Genomic DNA, 15,868 nt, shown 5'->3' with positions numbered 1-15,868 from the left:
GAGCAAAGACCAGTGGTCTCCTCATTAAGGTTATGGTCTCACCAAAATACTGAGTTAGTAGCTTCTGTACTTGGAGGTTGCTGCCAACAGTTCTGTAAACCCCCTCTGCGGTGATTCCTGCAAAACGTAAACAGATCCAAATTTAATATTTTATTGAAACAGGGCCTCTATCTTTCCTCAGGCAAGATGTTTTTGGGATCAAGGTAAAAAAAAATGTATAAAAGAAAAGAAAATAAATCCACTACCCCATGCAGCACAGGACAGAATGTGGGTGAATGTCCTGGGGAACACAGTGTAAACTTAGCTGTTGAGAAAATGGGGTAAATGCATGTATGGGTTAGATGGGGACCTGTAGTAGGAGACTGAGTTAAACTTCACCCAGTGGCTTACAGTAACAGAAATACAGCACAAACTTGCTTAACACCAGGGGCAGCAGAAATTAGATTACATTAGCTTCCCTACAGTGTGGAAACAGGCCCTTCGGCCCAACAAGTCCACACCGTCCCTCCAAAGAGTAACCCATCCAGACCCAGTTCCCTCTGACTAATGCACCTAACATAATGGGCAATTTAGCATGGCCAATTCACCTAACCTGCACATCTTTGTACTGTGGAGGAAACCGGGGGAAACCCACACGGACATGATGAGAATGTAAAAACTCCACACAGGCAGTCCCTGGTGCTGTGAGGCAGCAGGACTAGCCACTGAGCCATTGTGCCACCCAAATATGCTACCATATGGCTATAATGGCAGTGATACCATGAAAACCCAATGGGCACTATTGGCTTAACTTGATTTGATTGAATTTTATTGACAATGGGACCTACCTTTGGTCTCCACCGCATTAATACATTTCTTCACAAACTTTAAGCCCAGATCATTCAGTTGCACTATACAAGAGAAGAATTAAAACAAGTGAGGATTAATGTTTGCATTGCATGTCCAATTGCCAGCACAGATCAAAATGGCCTGGCAAAGCAAACTGGAAAACAAAAAAACACACTTACTTTGCTCTGGTTTCGCATTGGGTGTGATGTAGATCTGAAATTCAAAAACAAGAGAGTCGATAGCCAGTTAATTCAGGAAAGATTACCCTTCAGCACATTAATATCTCCCAATACAAAATATACCATCTTGGCTCATGAAATGGTGAGGATGCAAAAACCAGAGGTTGTCTGAGTTTCTGAAGCCTCAGTTTGGACAGCGAGTGGGGGCATCTATCTTCACATGAAAACCCTTCCAGTTTGGATCAGTGTAGCAGTGAAGAAGATGTCACCAATCGAAGAACTCCAAGACCATCCTCACCTGTCACTAAATAACCCACCAACTAAGATCAAAGATCAACTAGAGTAGGCAATGTGGTCTCCTTGAATCTGGGTCACAGCGCAAGAGTGGAAGTGTTGAATCTCATGATAAAAAGCAGCTATTGAGTACAGATGGACAGAAACATAGACAGGATCACCAAGACACCTTCAAAAGCACCTTTCAAACAAGGGCAGCAGATACATGGGAACCACCACCTGCAAGTTGCCCTCCAAGTCACACCATCTGGAGGTGGACATTTATCACTGTTCCAGGGTCAAAATCCTGGAATTCCCTCCCTCATGGCATTGCAGATACCCCAACATCACATGGACTGCATTGGTTCAGATAGATAGTTCTCCTTCCAAAGAGACACTGGCCCAGCCAGAGGCTCTGGCATCCTAATTCGTTTTTTAAAATCTACCATTATTACACAGAACATCCCAGAGGTGATGAAATCAACAAAAAGAATCAAAAGCTATAATGAGACTATGCCTTTGCACAGCCAGAGAAATTTTTAATTCTCTTTCATAACCAACTTTTAAACAACAATCAATTTGCATGCAAAGTCTCATAAAGTTCAATCGACTTTCAGTATTCGTTGAGGAAAGAGCAGGTGGCGAAACACAGGCAGCTGACCGGTTGGTCTTTGACATGACATGGGGTCTTTCACACCCAACTGGAGAGATGAACAAGCCTTTGATTTAACCCCACATTCAAATACCTCACTTCCACCAACACTCCTGAGTGTCCAGTGGCTGCTAGTGAATCCAAATAAATCTTTTCGCTTGTGCTATAATAGAAACATTCCTACACACACCAACCACAGCAGTAAACTGCATGGATTTGTGAAACCAGGTGAAAGGTCAATGCAATATGCATAAGTTTGAATGAATTACCACCACAGCCTTTTTTAAAAACTGACCAACAAGGAAAGATTGGCTGGTGCATCCGCTGTAGACTTGGCGAGAGTTGTCACCACAATGAGAAACCATGAATAGCAAAATCTCAGAGAATCTGCCATCAAATAGATAATCATGACTCTAACCTCAGCACTTCAACCCTGTTCAATAGCTTGGCTTCTGTGTATGGAGTGGGTGGAGGTATTTGTTGACTAAACTGAGCAATTAAACAGTTTGCAGAAGATTGGCAGTAGTCACTTTTCCACACTTGCAAGACTGATTCCCTATTGGACAGAATACAAACATTTCATTGAGCTTTTCCAACTGTTCCATTAGGGCAGAGGGCCAGAAGTCCCACCATCCTGCTCATCTGCAAAAGAGATTCTTCTGTGTCGTCGTGTCTTAGTAATAGAAAGCTGAATTTCTTTTTTTTTCTAAAAAGACCCTGTTTCAGGCCAACATTCCACATCAGAGACATATACTGGAAATCAATCACAGTTTGGTAACCAGCACACTAATGCTTTCTCTTCAAATTTTTATTTTTTTGAGTTAAATCCAGAGGCAATGTGTTTCCAGTGAAGTGAAGAACTCAGGGAGGATGCTGTAACGAGACCTACTTTAGGTTTTAATGGGCTGTTAATATTGGATTGCAAAGAAGCATTTTTGATTAAAATGTTCTTGGCAGTGCACGATGTGACTGGATTTATGACAGCACCAACGCCCCTACAACAACCACCTCTGCTCAGACAGGGTGAGCAACAGGTGGCACATAAATGCAAATTGGTCTTTTTTCTCAGAGGCAGTGAGTGAAAGTGGTGGGATGTGCAAGCAAGATAGTGAGGGAAGAAATATAAAATCACCACTTTGAATTCATTCTCAGCATGTGTGTGTCACTGACTGGACCAGCATTCACTGCCCATCCCTAATTACCTGGAGGGCAGCTGAGAGTCAACCACATCACCGTGGATCTGGAGTCACATGTAGGCTAGGTAAAGACTGCAGTTTCCTTCCCTAAAGGACATTAGTGAACCAAACGGGTCTTCTGGACAATCAGCAATGGTTGTCTTGTCATCAGTAAATTCTTAACCCAGATACTTTTTAAATCGAATTCAAATTTCACCATCTGCCATGGCAGGATTCAAACCTGGGTCCCCAAAACATTAGCCGAGTTTGCATCGCCTTCCCCGATGTGCCATTTGAAAGATAAAAGGCAGAGAATCAGCTCAGAAATATTAAATTGGCATTATGCAGGAAAAGGACGTGATGAGAGTATCTGAGCTTACAGAACCAGCAGGATACCAGTGTTGCTTCCTCTGGAAGGAGGCTTGCTGACCTGCAATCCAATCAGGTACTGGGTAAATGCCAGCCTCGCCCCAGGGTAAGGAGCCCATGGTTGTGGCAGGGTCAAGATTAGAGTGGGGCTGGAAAAGCACAGCAGGTCAGGCAGCATCCGAGGAGCAGGAAAATCAACGTTTCAGGCAAAAACCCTTCATCGAGATCCAACAAAGACCACTAATGACCAGATCATCCAGTATTTAAAATCCAGAATAAATATTGGCCAGGATATCTGCTCCCTTTCCAAATGTAGGGTTTGCTGTGTCCACTCGAGATGATAGTTGAGAAGATGGTTTGAGGTCTCGTTTGAAAGGTGGTCTGTGTCCCACGGGTCCTGACGAAGGGCTTTTGCCTGAAACGTCGATTTTCCTGCTCCTCGGATGCTGCTTGACCTGCGGTGCTTTTCCAGCACCACTCTAATCTAGACTCCGATTTCCAGCATCTGCTGTCCTCACTTTTTCCTGGTTGTGGCGGGGTCTCTCAAGAGAGATGTTGGTCACACACGCAGCAGCGCCAACAGGTGGCAGCTGCCGGAACGGCACCGAAAGACCCTGCAATCGTGGAACAAGCCACCCAGGCGGGAGGCGATTTGCGGGATACAGGTCACCTCCCCCACCACCCTGAGGTCAGGTCCTTCTGGCAGACAGAGCATCCCTTTGAAGGAGCAAATCACACCCCTTCACCCACAACTAACCCCTCCTCCACCATTACCACCATCCATGCCCCATGGGACACATACCACCTTTCAAACAAGATATTAAACCATCTTCTCATCTACCATCTCAAGTGGACACGGCAAGTCCTACATTTGGAAAGGGAGCAGATATCCTGGCCAATATTTATTCTGTTTTTAAATACTGAATACTAAATACATCAGTGGTCTTTGTTGGATCTTCCTGTGCACAAATCATCTGATTTAATCCCTCTGGGGCCCCACAGATGAGATTACAAATAGTTCCAAGGCTGAGGGACTCAAGTTGCAGTTGACTGGAGATGCTGACGGTGGGAGTGGGGATGGGGTAGGTGTGGAGGATACAGCGAATAAGCTCTGAGTTCAATATATTGGTTCTAATTCAGAACCAAGTCCTTCAGAGCTGCTGAGTTTCTCTCCAGCTTTCTCTGACTTTAATTCCACAGTATTTTGCCTCAACGTTACAGGAGAGATTGGGGCTGTTCTGATTGAACGAGGGGGAAATTTGGAGGTGATTTGACGGAGATACCCCAATTAAGGAGTTATCTGGATTGGGGGGGGGGGGGGGAACTGCTCCCATTGGCACAGGGGTCAAGTAACAGAGGACACCGATGTCTGATGACTGGTAAAGGGGCAAAACGGAGGAAAAACAAATAAATAATTTGGAATCTTGCATGTTACTGTAGCTTTTCATTTTGTACTCCTTTAAAAATAAAAATGTCAAATGATCCCCAACAAAAGCACTTTTATGCAGCAAATGGTTAGTGCATTCCCAGATCCCGTCTGACTGAGCGACAGAATCAAGGCTTCAAGAGAAATAGACAGGAAACTAAAGAAAGGCCTGCAGAACTATGGAGCTGGGAACAGGTTGGAGATGTGGGAAGAGGAGAGTCACTCGAGTCAGAGACGACAGAGAAAACCGGCCCCTCAGACGTTGCAACATCTCTGTGACTCCGATTCCTGTGACTACACTGACTGTACTCCAGAACTGCAACTATAAAATGCTTGGTGGCGTGGAGGGTGACGATGAAGCCAGGCTCCTGTTCCCAATGGCTGGTGGAATATTCAGGCTTACAGAGGGTGGGCGGCATCTCAGTGGGGGATTTTTTAAAAAGCCAGATGTTGATCACCTGGACGAGAAGTGGAGGAGTGCTGGAATCTGGAGAACTGCTGTCTTTCTCCCCCACGCCCATCCCCACCCTGTGCTGTTCCAAGAGGGATGACTGTGTTTGGCATTTACGATGATATAACACAGGCAATGCTGGCTGCAGCCACGTTCTCACTACGTACAGCTGCTTGCACTAATTAGATCCAGTTCTCTTAGCCTCATTGTAAACTAACTCCTCTTGTCGTACACCATGACCACACCACACTGGAGTGCACGGTCAGGAAGGGGAGCACAGAGTTGAGGGAGAGAGAAATTGCTCTGTTGGACCTGCACTCATTGAAATTTGCCCACAGACAGAAGGACAGAGCAGAGGGACACACAGATGTACAACAAGACAGAGACACACTGCTAAATTAATAGAGTCATTGAGTTGTACAACATGCAAACAGACCCTTCGATTTAACTCAGTCATGCCAGCCAGATATCTTAAATTAATCTAGTCCCTTTTTTTTTTTAAAAAAGATTCCCTACAGTGTGGAAACAGGCCCTTTGGCCCAACAAGTCCACACCGACCCTCTGAAGAGTAACCCACCCAAACGCATTTCCCGCTGACTAATGCTCCTAACGCTATGGACAATCTAGCATGGTCAATTTACCTGAGACATGGGGAGAATGTGCAAACTCCACACAGTCACCTGCCAGCAGTTGGCTCATATCTCTCTAAACCCTTCCTGTTCATATACCCATCCAGATACCTTTTAAATGTTGTAATTATACCAACCTCCACCACTTCCTCTGGCAGCTCAATGTCAAGTTACATTCTCCTTTAAGGAGTTTTAAATCAGGTGATGTTATCGTGAACAATTTATTTAAACGACTATGAAGACAAATGTAAACAAATGCTGGTTCAAAATGTAACCAGCATTAGAAGATGCCCTTTTCTTCAACAGAGGCAGATCCCAGTTTCACACAATGTTGCTGAATCCACTGAAAAAACAGCAAAATCGTCTGGTTCAGAATAGGGTTGCAGTGGCACAGCATGTGCAGCAGGTGGCAGCAGGTACCCACTTATCACCAAACAGAATGCGCAGCCTCTCCAGCTCATTAATATGGAGAGAAAAAAATTAAAAGTAGATATTACTGAAAACTCAGTAAGTCCTTACATCTTGTTCAATGGAAAGTTTCCTGACTTCTCTCAACGCACTCCAATCCACACCATCTGGGAGCTCAGGATTCCTTTGTAAACAAATACAAATCCCAGACTAGGCCCTGAGCCACAAAGAGTATCAGAGCCATACAGTGCAGAAGCAGGCCATTCAGCCCATCACGTCTACACCTGTATTCCTGATGAAGGGCTTTTGCCCAAAATGTTGATTTTCCTGCTCCTCAGATACTGCCTGAACTGCTGTACTTTTCCAGCACCACTCTAATCCAGAATCTGGTTTCCAGCATCTGCAGTCCTTGTTTTTACCTCACATCTGCACCAGCATGACTACCACTAAAAAGGTGGTGAAAGTGAGGACTGCAGATGCTGGAGATTAGAGTCAAGATTAGAGTGGTGCTGGAAACGCACAGCAGGTCAGGCAGCTTCCTGATTGTTTGTTTGTTAAACCAAAAAAAAAGCCCTCTAGTGGCAATGGAAAGTGCAGCAAAATTTGCATTTTGCATTGCTTTGGTCCCCATGAAACACGCAGGACAGAAAAACACTTTAATTTGGAAGAAAATACACTGTACGTTGTCTTCACAGTGCACTTACTTTAAACTGTGCAAAGGGAGCCTTTGCTTTCAGTAACCTGGACACTGAAAACCTACCACCGTCTCCAAATCATATGCAATTAGCATTTAATCACTAAAACACAGGATTGCATTAGGCTCATTGGACATGCGTCAGCCTGGGAGGGTGCTATATAAGATAAGATTTTTTTTAGATTAGATTACATTACAGTGTGGAAACAGGCCCTTCGGCCCAACAAGTCCACACCGACCTGCCGAAGCGCAACCCACCCATACCCCTACATTTACCCCTTACCTAACACTACGGGCAATTTAGCATGGCCAATTCACCTGACCTGCACATCTTTGGACCGTGGGAGGAAACTGGAGCACCCGGAGGAAACCCACGCAGACATGGGGAGAACGTGCAAACTCCACACAGTCAGTCGCCTGAGGCGGGAATTGAACCCGGGTCTCAGGCGCTGTGAGGCAGCAGTGCTAACCACTGTGCCGCCCACAAAATATAAATGTAATGTCTTTGAAGCTACACAAGGCCCTTTCACTTTACCCCATGATTCACGTGAGGTCCAAAACCCAACACTCAGAGGATGGAGACATCCAGATTTCAGGGAGGACAGTTCCAGCGTCTTCATACATTGTAACACTTGGATGTGCTTTTTAAAAGATTTAGGAAGTATTTTACATCAATGCAAAGAGGGGTTCCCAAATATTTCGCAACATACACATGTTGGGGCTTACTGTTTGTTGAAATGTCTGCGAGAATCTCATCATCTGAATTACAAAAGTAATTTAAATCCACATAATCCATCTTGCAGTTCAATAACAGCATTCCTTCACCATATTTTTAAAAAAAGGCATTGTCCTTTTCTCTGTAGTGTTATTTTTTTAAGTCACTCATTGTCCGAGTGTCAGTGGCTAGACCAGCAATTACTGCCCGTCCCTGGTTGCCCTGGAGATGATGGGGAGCTGCCTTCTTTAACTACTGCAATCCAAGTGCTAATGGTGGTCCCACAATGTCATTGGGGAGGGTATTCCAGGATTTGGAGCCAGTGACAGTGAAGATATGGGGATATATTTCCAAATCAGGATGGTGAGTGGCTTGGAAGGGAGGTGGTGCTGTTCCCATATATTGGCTTCCCTCATCTTTCTAGATGGAAGAGGTCATGGGTTTGGAAGGTGTTGTCGAAGGATATTTGCTTCTGAGTGTCCATGATGGAGCGAGTCAATGTTTGTGGACTTGGTGCCAATGCTTTGTTTTGGATGGTGTCAAGCTTCTTGAGTGTCATTGGAGCTGCACTCATCCAGGCAAGCATGAGAATTCCATCACACTCCTGACATGGATAGGCTTTCCTAAGTCAGGAGGGGAGCTACCCACTGCAGAGTTCCTGGGCAGCACAGTGGCTCAGTGGTTAGCACTGCTACTTTACAGTGCCAGGGACCCAGGTTCGATTCTAGCCTTGGGCAACTGTCTGCGTGGAGTTTGCATATTATCTCAGAGTCTGTGTGGGTTTCCTCTGGGTGCTCTGGTTTTCTCTCACAATCCAAAGAGGTGTAGGCTAACTGGATTAGCCATGGTAAATGTGGGGTTGTAGGATATAGTAGGGGGCTGAGGCTGGGTGAGTTGCTCTTTGGAGGGTTTGTATGGACTCAATAAGCCGAATGGCCTCCTTCTGCACTGTAGAGATTCTGTCATCTCTGACCTGGACTTGCAGCCACAAAACTTACTTGGCTAGTCCAGTTCACTTCTGGTCAACAGTAACCCCTAGGATGCTGATGATAGTGGGGTATTCAGTAATGGCAGCATCATTGAATGTCGAGGGGCAGTGATTCGATCATTTCTTATTGGAGATGGTCATTGCCTGACACTTGCGTGGTGCAATTGCTCCTTGTCACTTTTCAGTCCAAGACTGGAAATTGTCCAGATCTTGCTGCATTTGTACATGGACTGCTTCAGTATCTGGGGAGTCATGAATGGTGCTAAACAATGTGCGATCATCAGTGAACAATCCCACTTCTGACTTCGTGATCGAGGGAAGGTCATTGATGAAGCAGCTGAAGATGGTTGGTTCGAGGGCACTACCCTGAGAAACTCCTGCAGAGATGCTCTGGAGCAGACATGGACAATACACCTCCAACAACCACAACCATCTTCCAATCTGCCAGGTGTGACGCTAACCAGCGGAGGTTTGCCCCCCGATGCCCATTGATTCCGGTTTTGCCACCACTCCCAGATGTCAAGCTCTGTGACCTTGATGCCAAGGGCTGCCCCTCTCATTGCAGGAATTCAGCTCCTTTGGCCATGTTTGAACCAAGGCTGTGAGGAGGTCAGGAGCTGAGTGAACCCTGGTGGAACCCAAACTGGGCATCACTGAGCAGGTTATTGCTGCTTAAACACACATATTAACAGATTCAAGAACATCTTCTTCCCTGTTGATAGATTTCTGAAATGGACCAGTCAAATTTTAAGTTTAATGTTAATCTCACTCTTTGTGCACCTTCTCTACAGCTGCAACATTATATTCCTCACATTGTTCTATTACCCTAATGCACTATGTATTGCCTGTGCTGCACACAAAACAAAAAACTTTTTACTGTACCTAGTTATGTGACAATGTTGTGTTCAATTCCTGTACAGCTGCACTCTGTTGCTTTTATACAGCATCGATGCCTTCTAATTCCCAATACAGTTTGGATGCTGAAAACTCACCAGTTCCCTGAGTCAAGGCACCTAATCAGAATTTTAAGCTTTTTTTGGTGTGCATGCATCAGGACAAAATACAAGAATGCCAAATTTCAAACCATCACAACAAGTTCCACTACAGAAGTATGTGCTGACTAGTTGGTAACTCAATTGTGCTGAAGGAGCTTGGAAACCCCCATCGTTTTCCCCATGGCAATATTACAGGTCAAATGGAACCAACTTGACAACCAACCAGAACTCTCAGCTCCTGTACGTCCCCCCCAAATTATAAAGTTCTGATAATGTTTCACTTTTCAGCACGATCCAGGAAGCAAAATAGGTTCTTTTTGGTTGGGGGCGGGGAGGGGGAGGTGTAATATCAGATCTAAGGGAAGGAGCGATGAGGTCAAACAAACTGGAGAGCACTTTTCAAAAAGGGCCAGCACAGACTAAAAAGGAGTTGAGTGGCCTCATTCTGTGATTCAACTTGTTTGCCAGTCACTGTGGACCTGTTGATCTTCAGGCCATCAAATTAAAAGCTTGTGTTTAGGGGATGTGGCACCAACTACAGCGTCAGGAGAAAGCGCTGATGTGGAATGCATGGTTGAGACAGCCAAAAACCTGGCCTGCGTCTGCCTGTCTAGCTCAGAGTTTTATACGACCCACATCCTCACACAGAGACCAACTATGGGAACGACACCCTTAAATATAGCTGCAACGCCATGGGCCAAAGTACTGTACAGAGAAGGACCTTTAACTGATCGTTTTGGCACTACTTCTATTAAATCACGATTTCCAATTTTTAATTTGCCTTATTGAGGCTAAAAATAGAGTCCAAAAAGAAAGAAAAAAAGAAAATCACCAACAGTCATCACTGGGAGAACTGAAAATTTTAAAACCAAGACCAATCTGTTGTTGTTATTTGTTACAAAACCAAGGTGGAGCCAAAGGCCCGAACAGGCAGACTGGAGGGGCAGAAAGACCTCCTCCTGTTTCTAAACACATTTGTATTTTATTAGGGCAGCACGGTGGTTAGCATTGCTGCCTCACAACACCAGGGACCTGGGTTCGATTCCAGCCTCGGGTGACTGTCTATGTGGAATTTGCACATTCTCCCCGTGTCAGCAAGGGTTTCTTCCAGTTTCCTCCCACAGTCCACGGATGTCCAGGTTCGGTGAATTGGCCATGCTAAATTGCCCATAGTATTCAGGGATGTGTAGGTGAGGTGCAGTAGTCAGTGGAAATATAGAGTAATAGAGTGGGGGAATGGGTCCAAGTGGGTAACTCAAGGGTTGGTGTGGACTTGCTGGGCCAAATGGCCTGTTTCCATACTATAGGGAATAATAAAGGCAGAGTGAAACCAACTGACAATCAGCAATTTACGCAGTTCACAGATACCCACTTTTGACATGATCTACAGGATGTTCCAGCGCCAGAAACTATCAGAAGATCTGAAGGAGCAGAGGCCACTACAAAGAGGAGAGTCAGATGTGACCATCTTGGCTGCAAAGCCCCTTAAATGGATGTTGTGTTTTTTGTTGTTTACCTGCTATATGCTCGAATCCAAAGAGCATTGAGACCTGGTCACTGGAATCAGAGCCCCCACCCCCCCCCAACCCCAGTAGAAAGGGGTTTCTTTTTGTACTGTGCCTCTGCTACTTGAATCTACCCCCACTCAACCAAACCAATAACTCTCTCGCTCTCTTTCTCTACCACAGCCAAGTTTTCACACCATCATTACACCAAATGTGAAGCAGTAAGTTAGGGTTACTTCACAAAAAAAAGTCAGGGATACACCATCAGGAACTTGACCAGCTGAACTTTCTCAGAAGTTGAATAATGACATTACTTAATTGCTACCTGACAAGTTTGAAAGACTAAACTTTCTCAGTTCTCTATCAGACCTACAGATTTCTCTCCCTGGCTTGGAAGTTTCACAAACAAACCCCTCTGTCGTGGTGGCTTGTTCCCTGAACTGTCCCAATTAATCCTCCCAGGAGACAAAGTAAACTTTCTTCCAAACTCAGTGCTAATTAGGAAGGCTGAAACAGCAACACCACTGGGAGGGTGTCTGAGAACATCCCCAGTGTGCCTTGCTGCCTGGCAAAATGGGATGGAGAGGCAATCAATTTTTTTTTTTAAAAAAACAGATTTAAAAGTGTACAGAATATGGCAGGATACTCACTGGCTCTTTGCCATCCATCGCTTCAATCCACAAACTTCGGTTGGCTTCGGAGAGAGCTTGGAGTGTGACAGGGCCTTGCCTGTGAAAGGGAGATTTGTTCAGAATTTACTGAAGATAGGAAAACAAATTGAAAGACTGGCTTTCATATGACATATTTTTAAACCTCCAGATAGCTCAAAGTTCTCTATTGCCAATGAAGTACTTCAGTAAAGTGCCGTCACTGCTGTAAACGTATGAAATGTGGCGGGCATTCATTGCACTGAAAGATCCCACAAAGAGCTAAACGATAATCTGCTTTTGATCGGAATTTACTGATGGATAAATATTGGCAGAGGCAGTAGGTTTAACCCTGCTGTGCAGAAGAGTGTATAAATTTGATGTCACTTTTGGAATTTGGATTTCAAAACAGAGGGGTGTTGGTACTTCAGTAAGAGTTTTCTTCACAAAAAAGTCAGAAGAACCTTCTAGAACATTGTTTTAAGTTTGTCAGCAAGGTAACTTGTGGTGTGCAATGGAGGTTACAGAAAGATGTTTGCATTATTAGGTCTAGGACAGGCCTAGTAAATCTGCATTGTTTTTCAGTTCAGGAGATCCTAGGATGAGCAAGGCATTTTTTTTTTCGAAAAAAAACAATTCTGAAGGCAGTGTTGAGTTTAGAAACAAGCTTAGTTTCGCTCCCAGGAAGATTAATCAGAGCAGTTCAGGGAACAAGTCACAGAAGAGCTGAGTTTGTGAAAGTCCAAGCCAGGATGAGAAACTTGAAGATTAATAGAGAAATGAGAAAGTTTCAGCTCTTAGAGCTGTGAAAGATTTTGTCAACAGATTTCGAAAGGACTCATCTTCACAGTCGCAAACAGACAAAAACAAACAAAAACAAACGTCATGAATCAGTTAAGTAGAATTCTTTTAAAAAAGTGGAGTAGGCAGGTAAATTCTCTAGGTTGGAGTTTGTGACAGGTAGTGTCAGTAAATATGGTGAAATGTTGCTGTGTGTTGAGATCATTCTTACTCACACACACTTACTTATACAGCCTTTTTTGGAAAATATTATTTTGTGCCATTTGTTTGCTTATTGAAGAAAATCTGCAGCCTCATGCAAATGGATCAGCGACTAACCACCACATTTACTAACTATAAAAAAACCCATCAAGTTTGATTTCACTCAACCACAGAGCCGAGAAGATGAGGGGTTTTGTAACATTCATCTGCCTAGTCTTGAACCAAAAGGGAATGACAGCATACTTTTCCCATCAACACTTCATACAACTTTCTTGTTTACTGGTGTTCAGGCAGGATTCAGTAAGCATTGCAACATAGTTATTACAGGCTTAAAAGAAAAGGAAAGCACCAAGTCAAAACCTCTGCCAAACACGTTATTTATTCCATTGCCATTCCAGATTACAACATATTGTTTTTCATAGCACCTGAAAGTATTCACAGACTATCGCAGTTTATGCCCCAGTCAATAACTTTCTTTTTATGAAGTAAAATACTGGAGAAACTCAGTAGATCTGGCATTAGCTGTAAAGAGAGAAAGAAAGTTAAACATTTCAAGTCTATTCTTTGGAATCCACAGATGCTACCAGACCTGCTGGTTTTCTCCAGGAGATTTCAGTTTTGATTTGAGATTGCCAGCATCTACAGTATTTTTCTCTTTTAACAACATTCCTTTACCTTTCAAACATCTCTATATCAAAGCAGAATCGCTTGTCGATGGATTCAGATTTCCTCCTAACGCAGGATTTCAGCTTAAATTCCTAGAGAAAAAGTACACAATGCAGAAGAGATTACAAGGCCAATAGTCCACTGCAGTCTTTGAAATGTTTTCTTGAGAAGCCAAAACTCAGGCCGTGTCCGGTCCGAAGTCCAAAGTCACTGCGGCTGCAGTTTGCAGCTTTACTGTAACTAAAAAGTCAAAACCTTAATCACTTCACAAGAACATAACGTGACCAAAGATCAACCCTGGACCAAAGGAAGATACAGGAGGATGGGTGACAAAAAGTTAGCATTCCCCCGGACCTCAAAAGAGAGAGGGAGGAGATTCTGGGGCAGGGAGTCCAGGCTGCCAACGGTGGACATCGAGTATTCTGAGGAGATGAAGCAGCTCAGCTTTCTTGGGAGATCTGGCAGAGATGGGGAGGAATTTCTTCCTTTTAACAAATAAAAGGAAAGGACAAGGAGGCATTGATAAACTGAACACCAGAGTGGGTCAGTGAACACAGGGGGAATGGGATGGGGAACCCGATGCTTTTGAGGATTCCATGGTGGGAATCAGAAACCAAGGACTTATCCCAAAGGGAAAGTTGACAGTAAACATCAGCAGAACAAGCTAATTATAAACAGATTGATCCAAAATCGAGAAATCACCATTCATCCCACATCACGTGCTCAGATCTCCCCAGATGGGAACAGATAGTGATGAATGTCAGCTATGACAATATCCTAGAATTGGAAGCTCATTTAGAACAACAACAGAAAGTCCAAGCAGACAGAAAACTAAAGACTCCCTCAGTTGTGCTATACAGGTCATTAACGGATAGGTCAAGCGAATAGAATGGGATCTCTTACCTTGTTCCACCTGACACACACACACACACACACGTGCACACTCACACACACACCACCTTCCCCACCCCTCCCTCCCAAGCAGCAGGAGCCACCATTACATTTACTGCTCAGTCAGAAGTTCTCCTCAGCTCCTTACCAACCCTAAAGTGAACTTGCTCCTCTCAGTCTGGTCTGTAGCCTCAGGCTTGTACATTTGCACTTTTTATTTAAAAAAAAAAGAAAATCTTGAAATTGCCAAATGATTCCCAAGTCTTCTGCACAGAAAGGGCCAATCAGTAACAGATTCCATGTTCGCAGCAGAGATCCAGGAATGGAACAGACAACAACTGAAAAGGCTGTTTCAACTCAGCACCAGACTGGGACACAGAACACACAACTCACTGCCCAGCTCTCAACTTGCTGCAAGACGGTGTCTGGTTCAATTCCTTCAGATGGATGTTGGCGTGCATACAGTTTTGACTGACCCTGGAAAGTTCAGTTCAACCAGTGACCGATCTTTCACTGTATGCCCAGGATCTGGAAAGATCCCATTTGCCTTCATTCTTTTCTCCCATGTCATCTGCTATTCTTGGGACCAGGGAAACATTCCACTCCCGAGGTGCAGTGTGTCCATAGCCTTGAGGCAGTGGGTGACCTTGACAAAATTTGTCTCAATGTTGCCTTTTCCATCCCAAGCCAATTCAGCATTGTAAGTCTCTTTGCCCTGCTTGCTTTGAGAGCCAGAATCCATTTCTACTGAGTTACAATACCTACCTTCTTGTACGGACCAGCATGCTGCTGCACATGATGAACCAATGCCCTAGATGGACTTGGCATCGTAGCTGAGGATTTAAACCCTGTTCCACTTTCTTGTTCCATTCATGGTATTTGCTGCCAAGTGTACATTATCCCACTCACTGACTCAAACACAAAATAACCCCAAAGTCCTCTCCTGGTGCAGGAGACTAACAATGTACAGTTTGTACAGTAGTTACAATGTTTTATCCTTGTTGATGTCTCATGGCTCCAAGGAGTCTGCAATAATCAAACACAAACCTTAGGGAGAGACACTGAAGCTAAGTTTGAGGCCCAGATGGACAGTTCAAATCGGGACGTTTCCCAGCTTTGAGAGACTCGCCCCCAAACTGCTTCAGCTTCCAGTGGGGTGGTGGGGTGTAGTAAAGAGCGAGGCCCCCCCACCCCAAGATACAGATCAGAGGCTGGCAGATGGGCCTCACTTCACGGGCGACATCCTGGGGGTTTTGTTAAATTGGAGGCCCCCCTCTCACATTTTCCTCCCACCACTGCTCCCCCCCCACCCCCATTTACTCCCCATGCCAGCCCATGACATCTCCCCACACCCACATGACCCCTGACAGCCCCA

General features: G+C 44.6%; 1 protein-coding gene across 5 annotated transcripts in view; it reads right to left on the bottom strand.

The window, feature by feature from the left end:
- Window positions 1-15,868, bottom strand: part of ophn1 (oligophrenin 1) — a 211,465-nt gene that overhangs the window by 87,378 nt on the left and 108,219 nt on the right. For all 5 annotated transcript variants that reach the window (XM_043705052.2, XM_087991885.1, XM_043705050.2 and 2 more), the window contains exons 10-14: window positions 13,612-13,694; window positions 11,938-12,016; window positions 1,008-1,041; window positions 828-890; window positions 43-117 (exon numbers count right to left, since the gene is read on the bottom strand). In XM_043705052.2, the coding sequence (XP_043560987.2) occupies window positions 43-117; window positions 828-890; window positions 1,008-1,041; window positions 11,938-12,016; window positions 13,612-13,694 (334 nt within the window). The remainder of the gene's footprint in view (window positions 1-42; window positions 118-827; window positions 891-1,007; window positions 1,042-11,937; window positions 12,017-13,611; window positions 13,695-15,868) is intronic.

The sequence above is a fragment of the Chiloscyllium plagiosum genome, unplaced genomic scaffold, assembly GCF_037043375.1.
Source record: "Chiloscyllium plagiosum isolate Xiang-an unplaced genomic scaffold, Cpla_swu_hap1 HiC_scaffold_11, whole genome shotgun sequence".
NCBI lineage: Eukaryota > Metazoa > Chordata > Chondrichthyes > Orectolobiformes > Hemiscylliidae > Chiloscyllium > Chiloscyllium plagiosum.
This window is presented reverse-complemented; position numbering and strand designations above follow the sequence as displayed.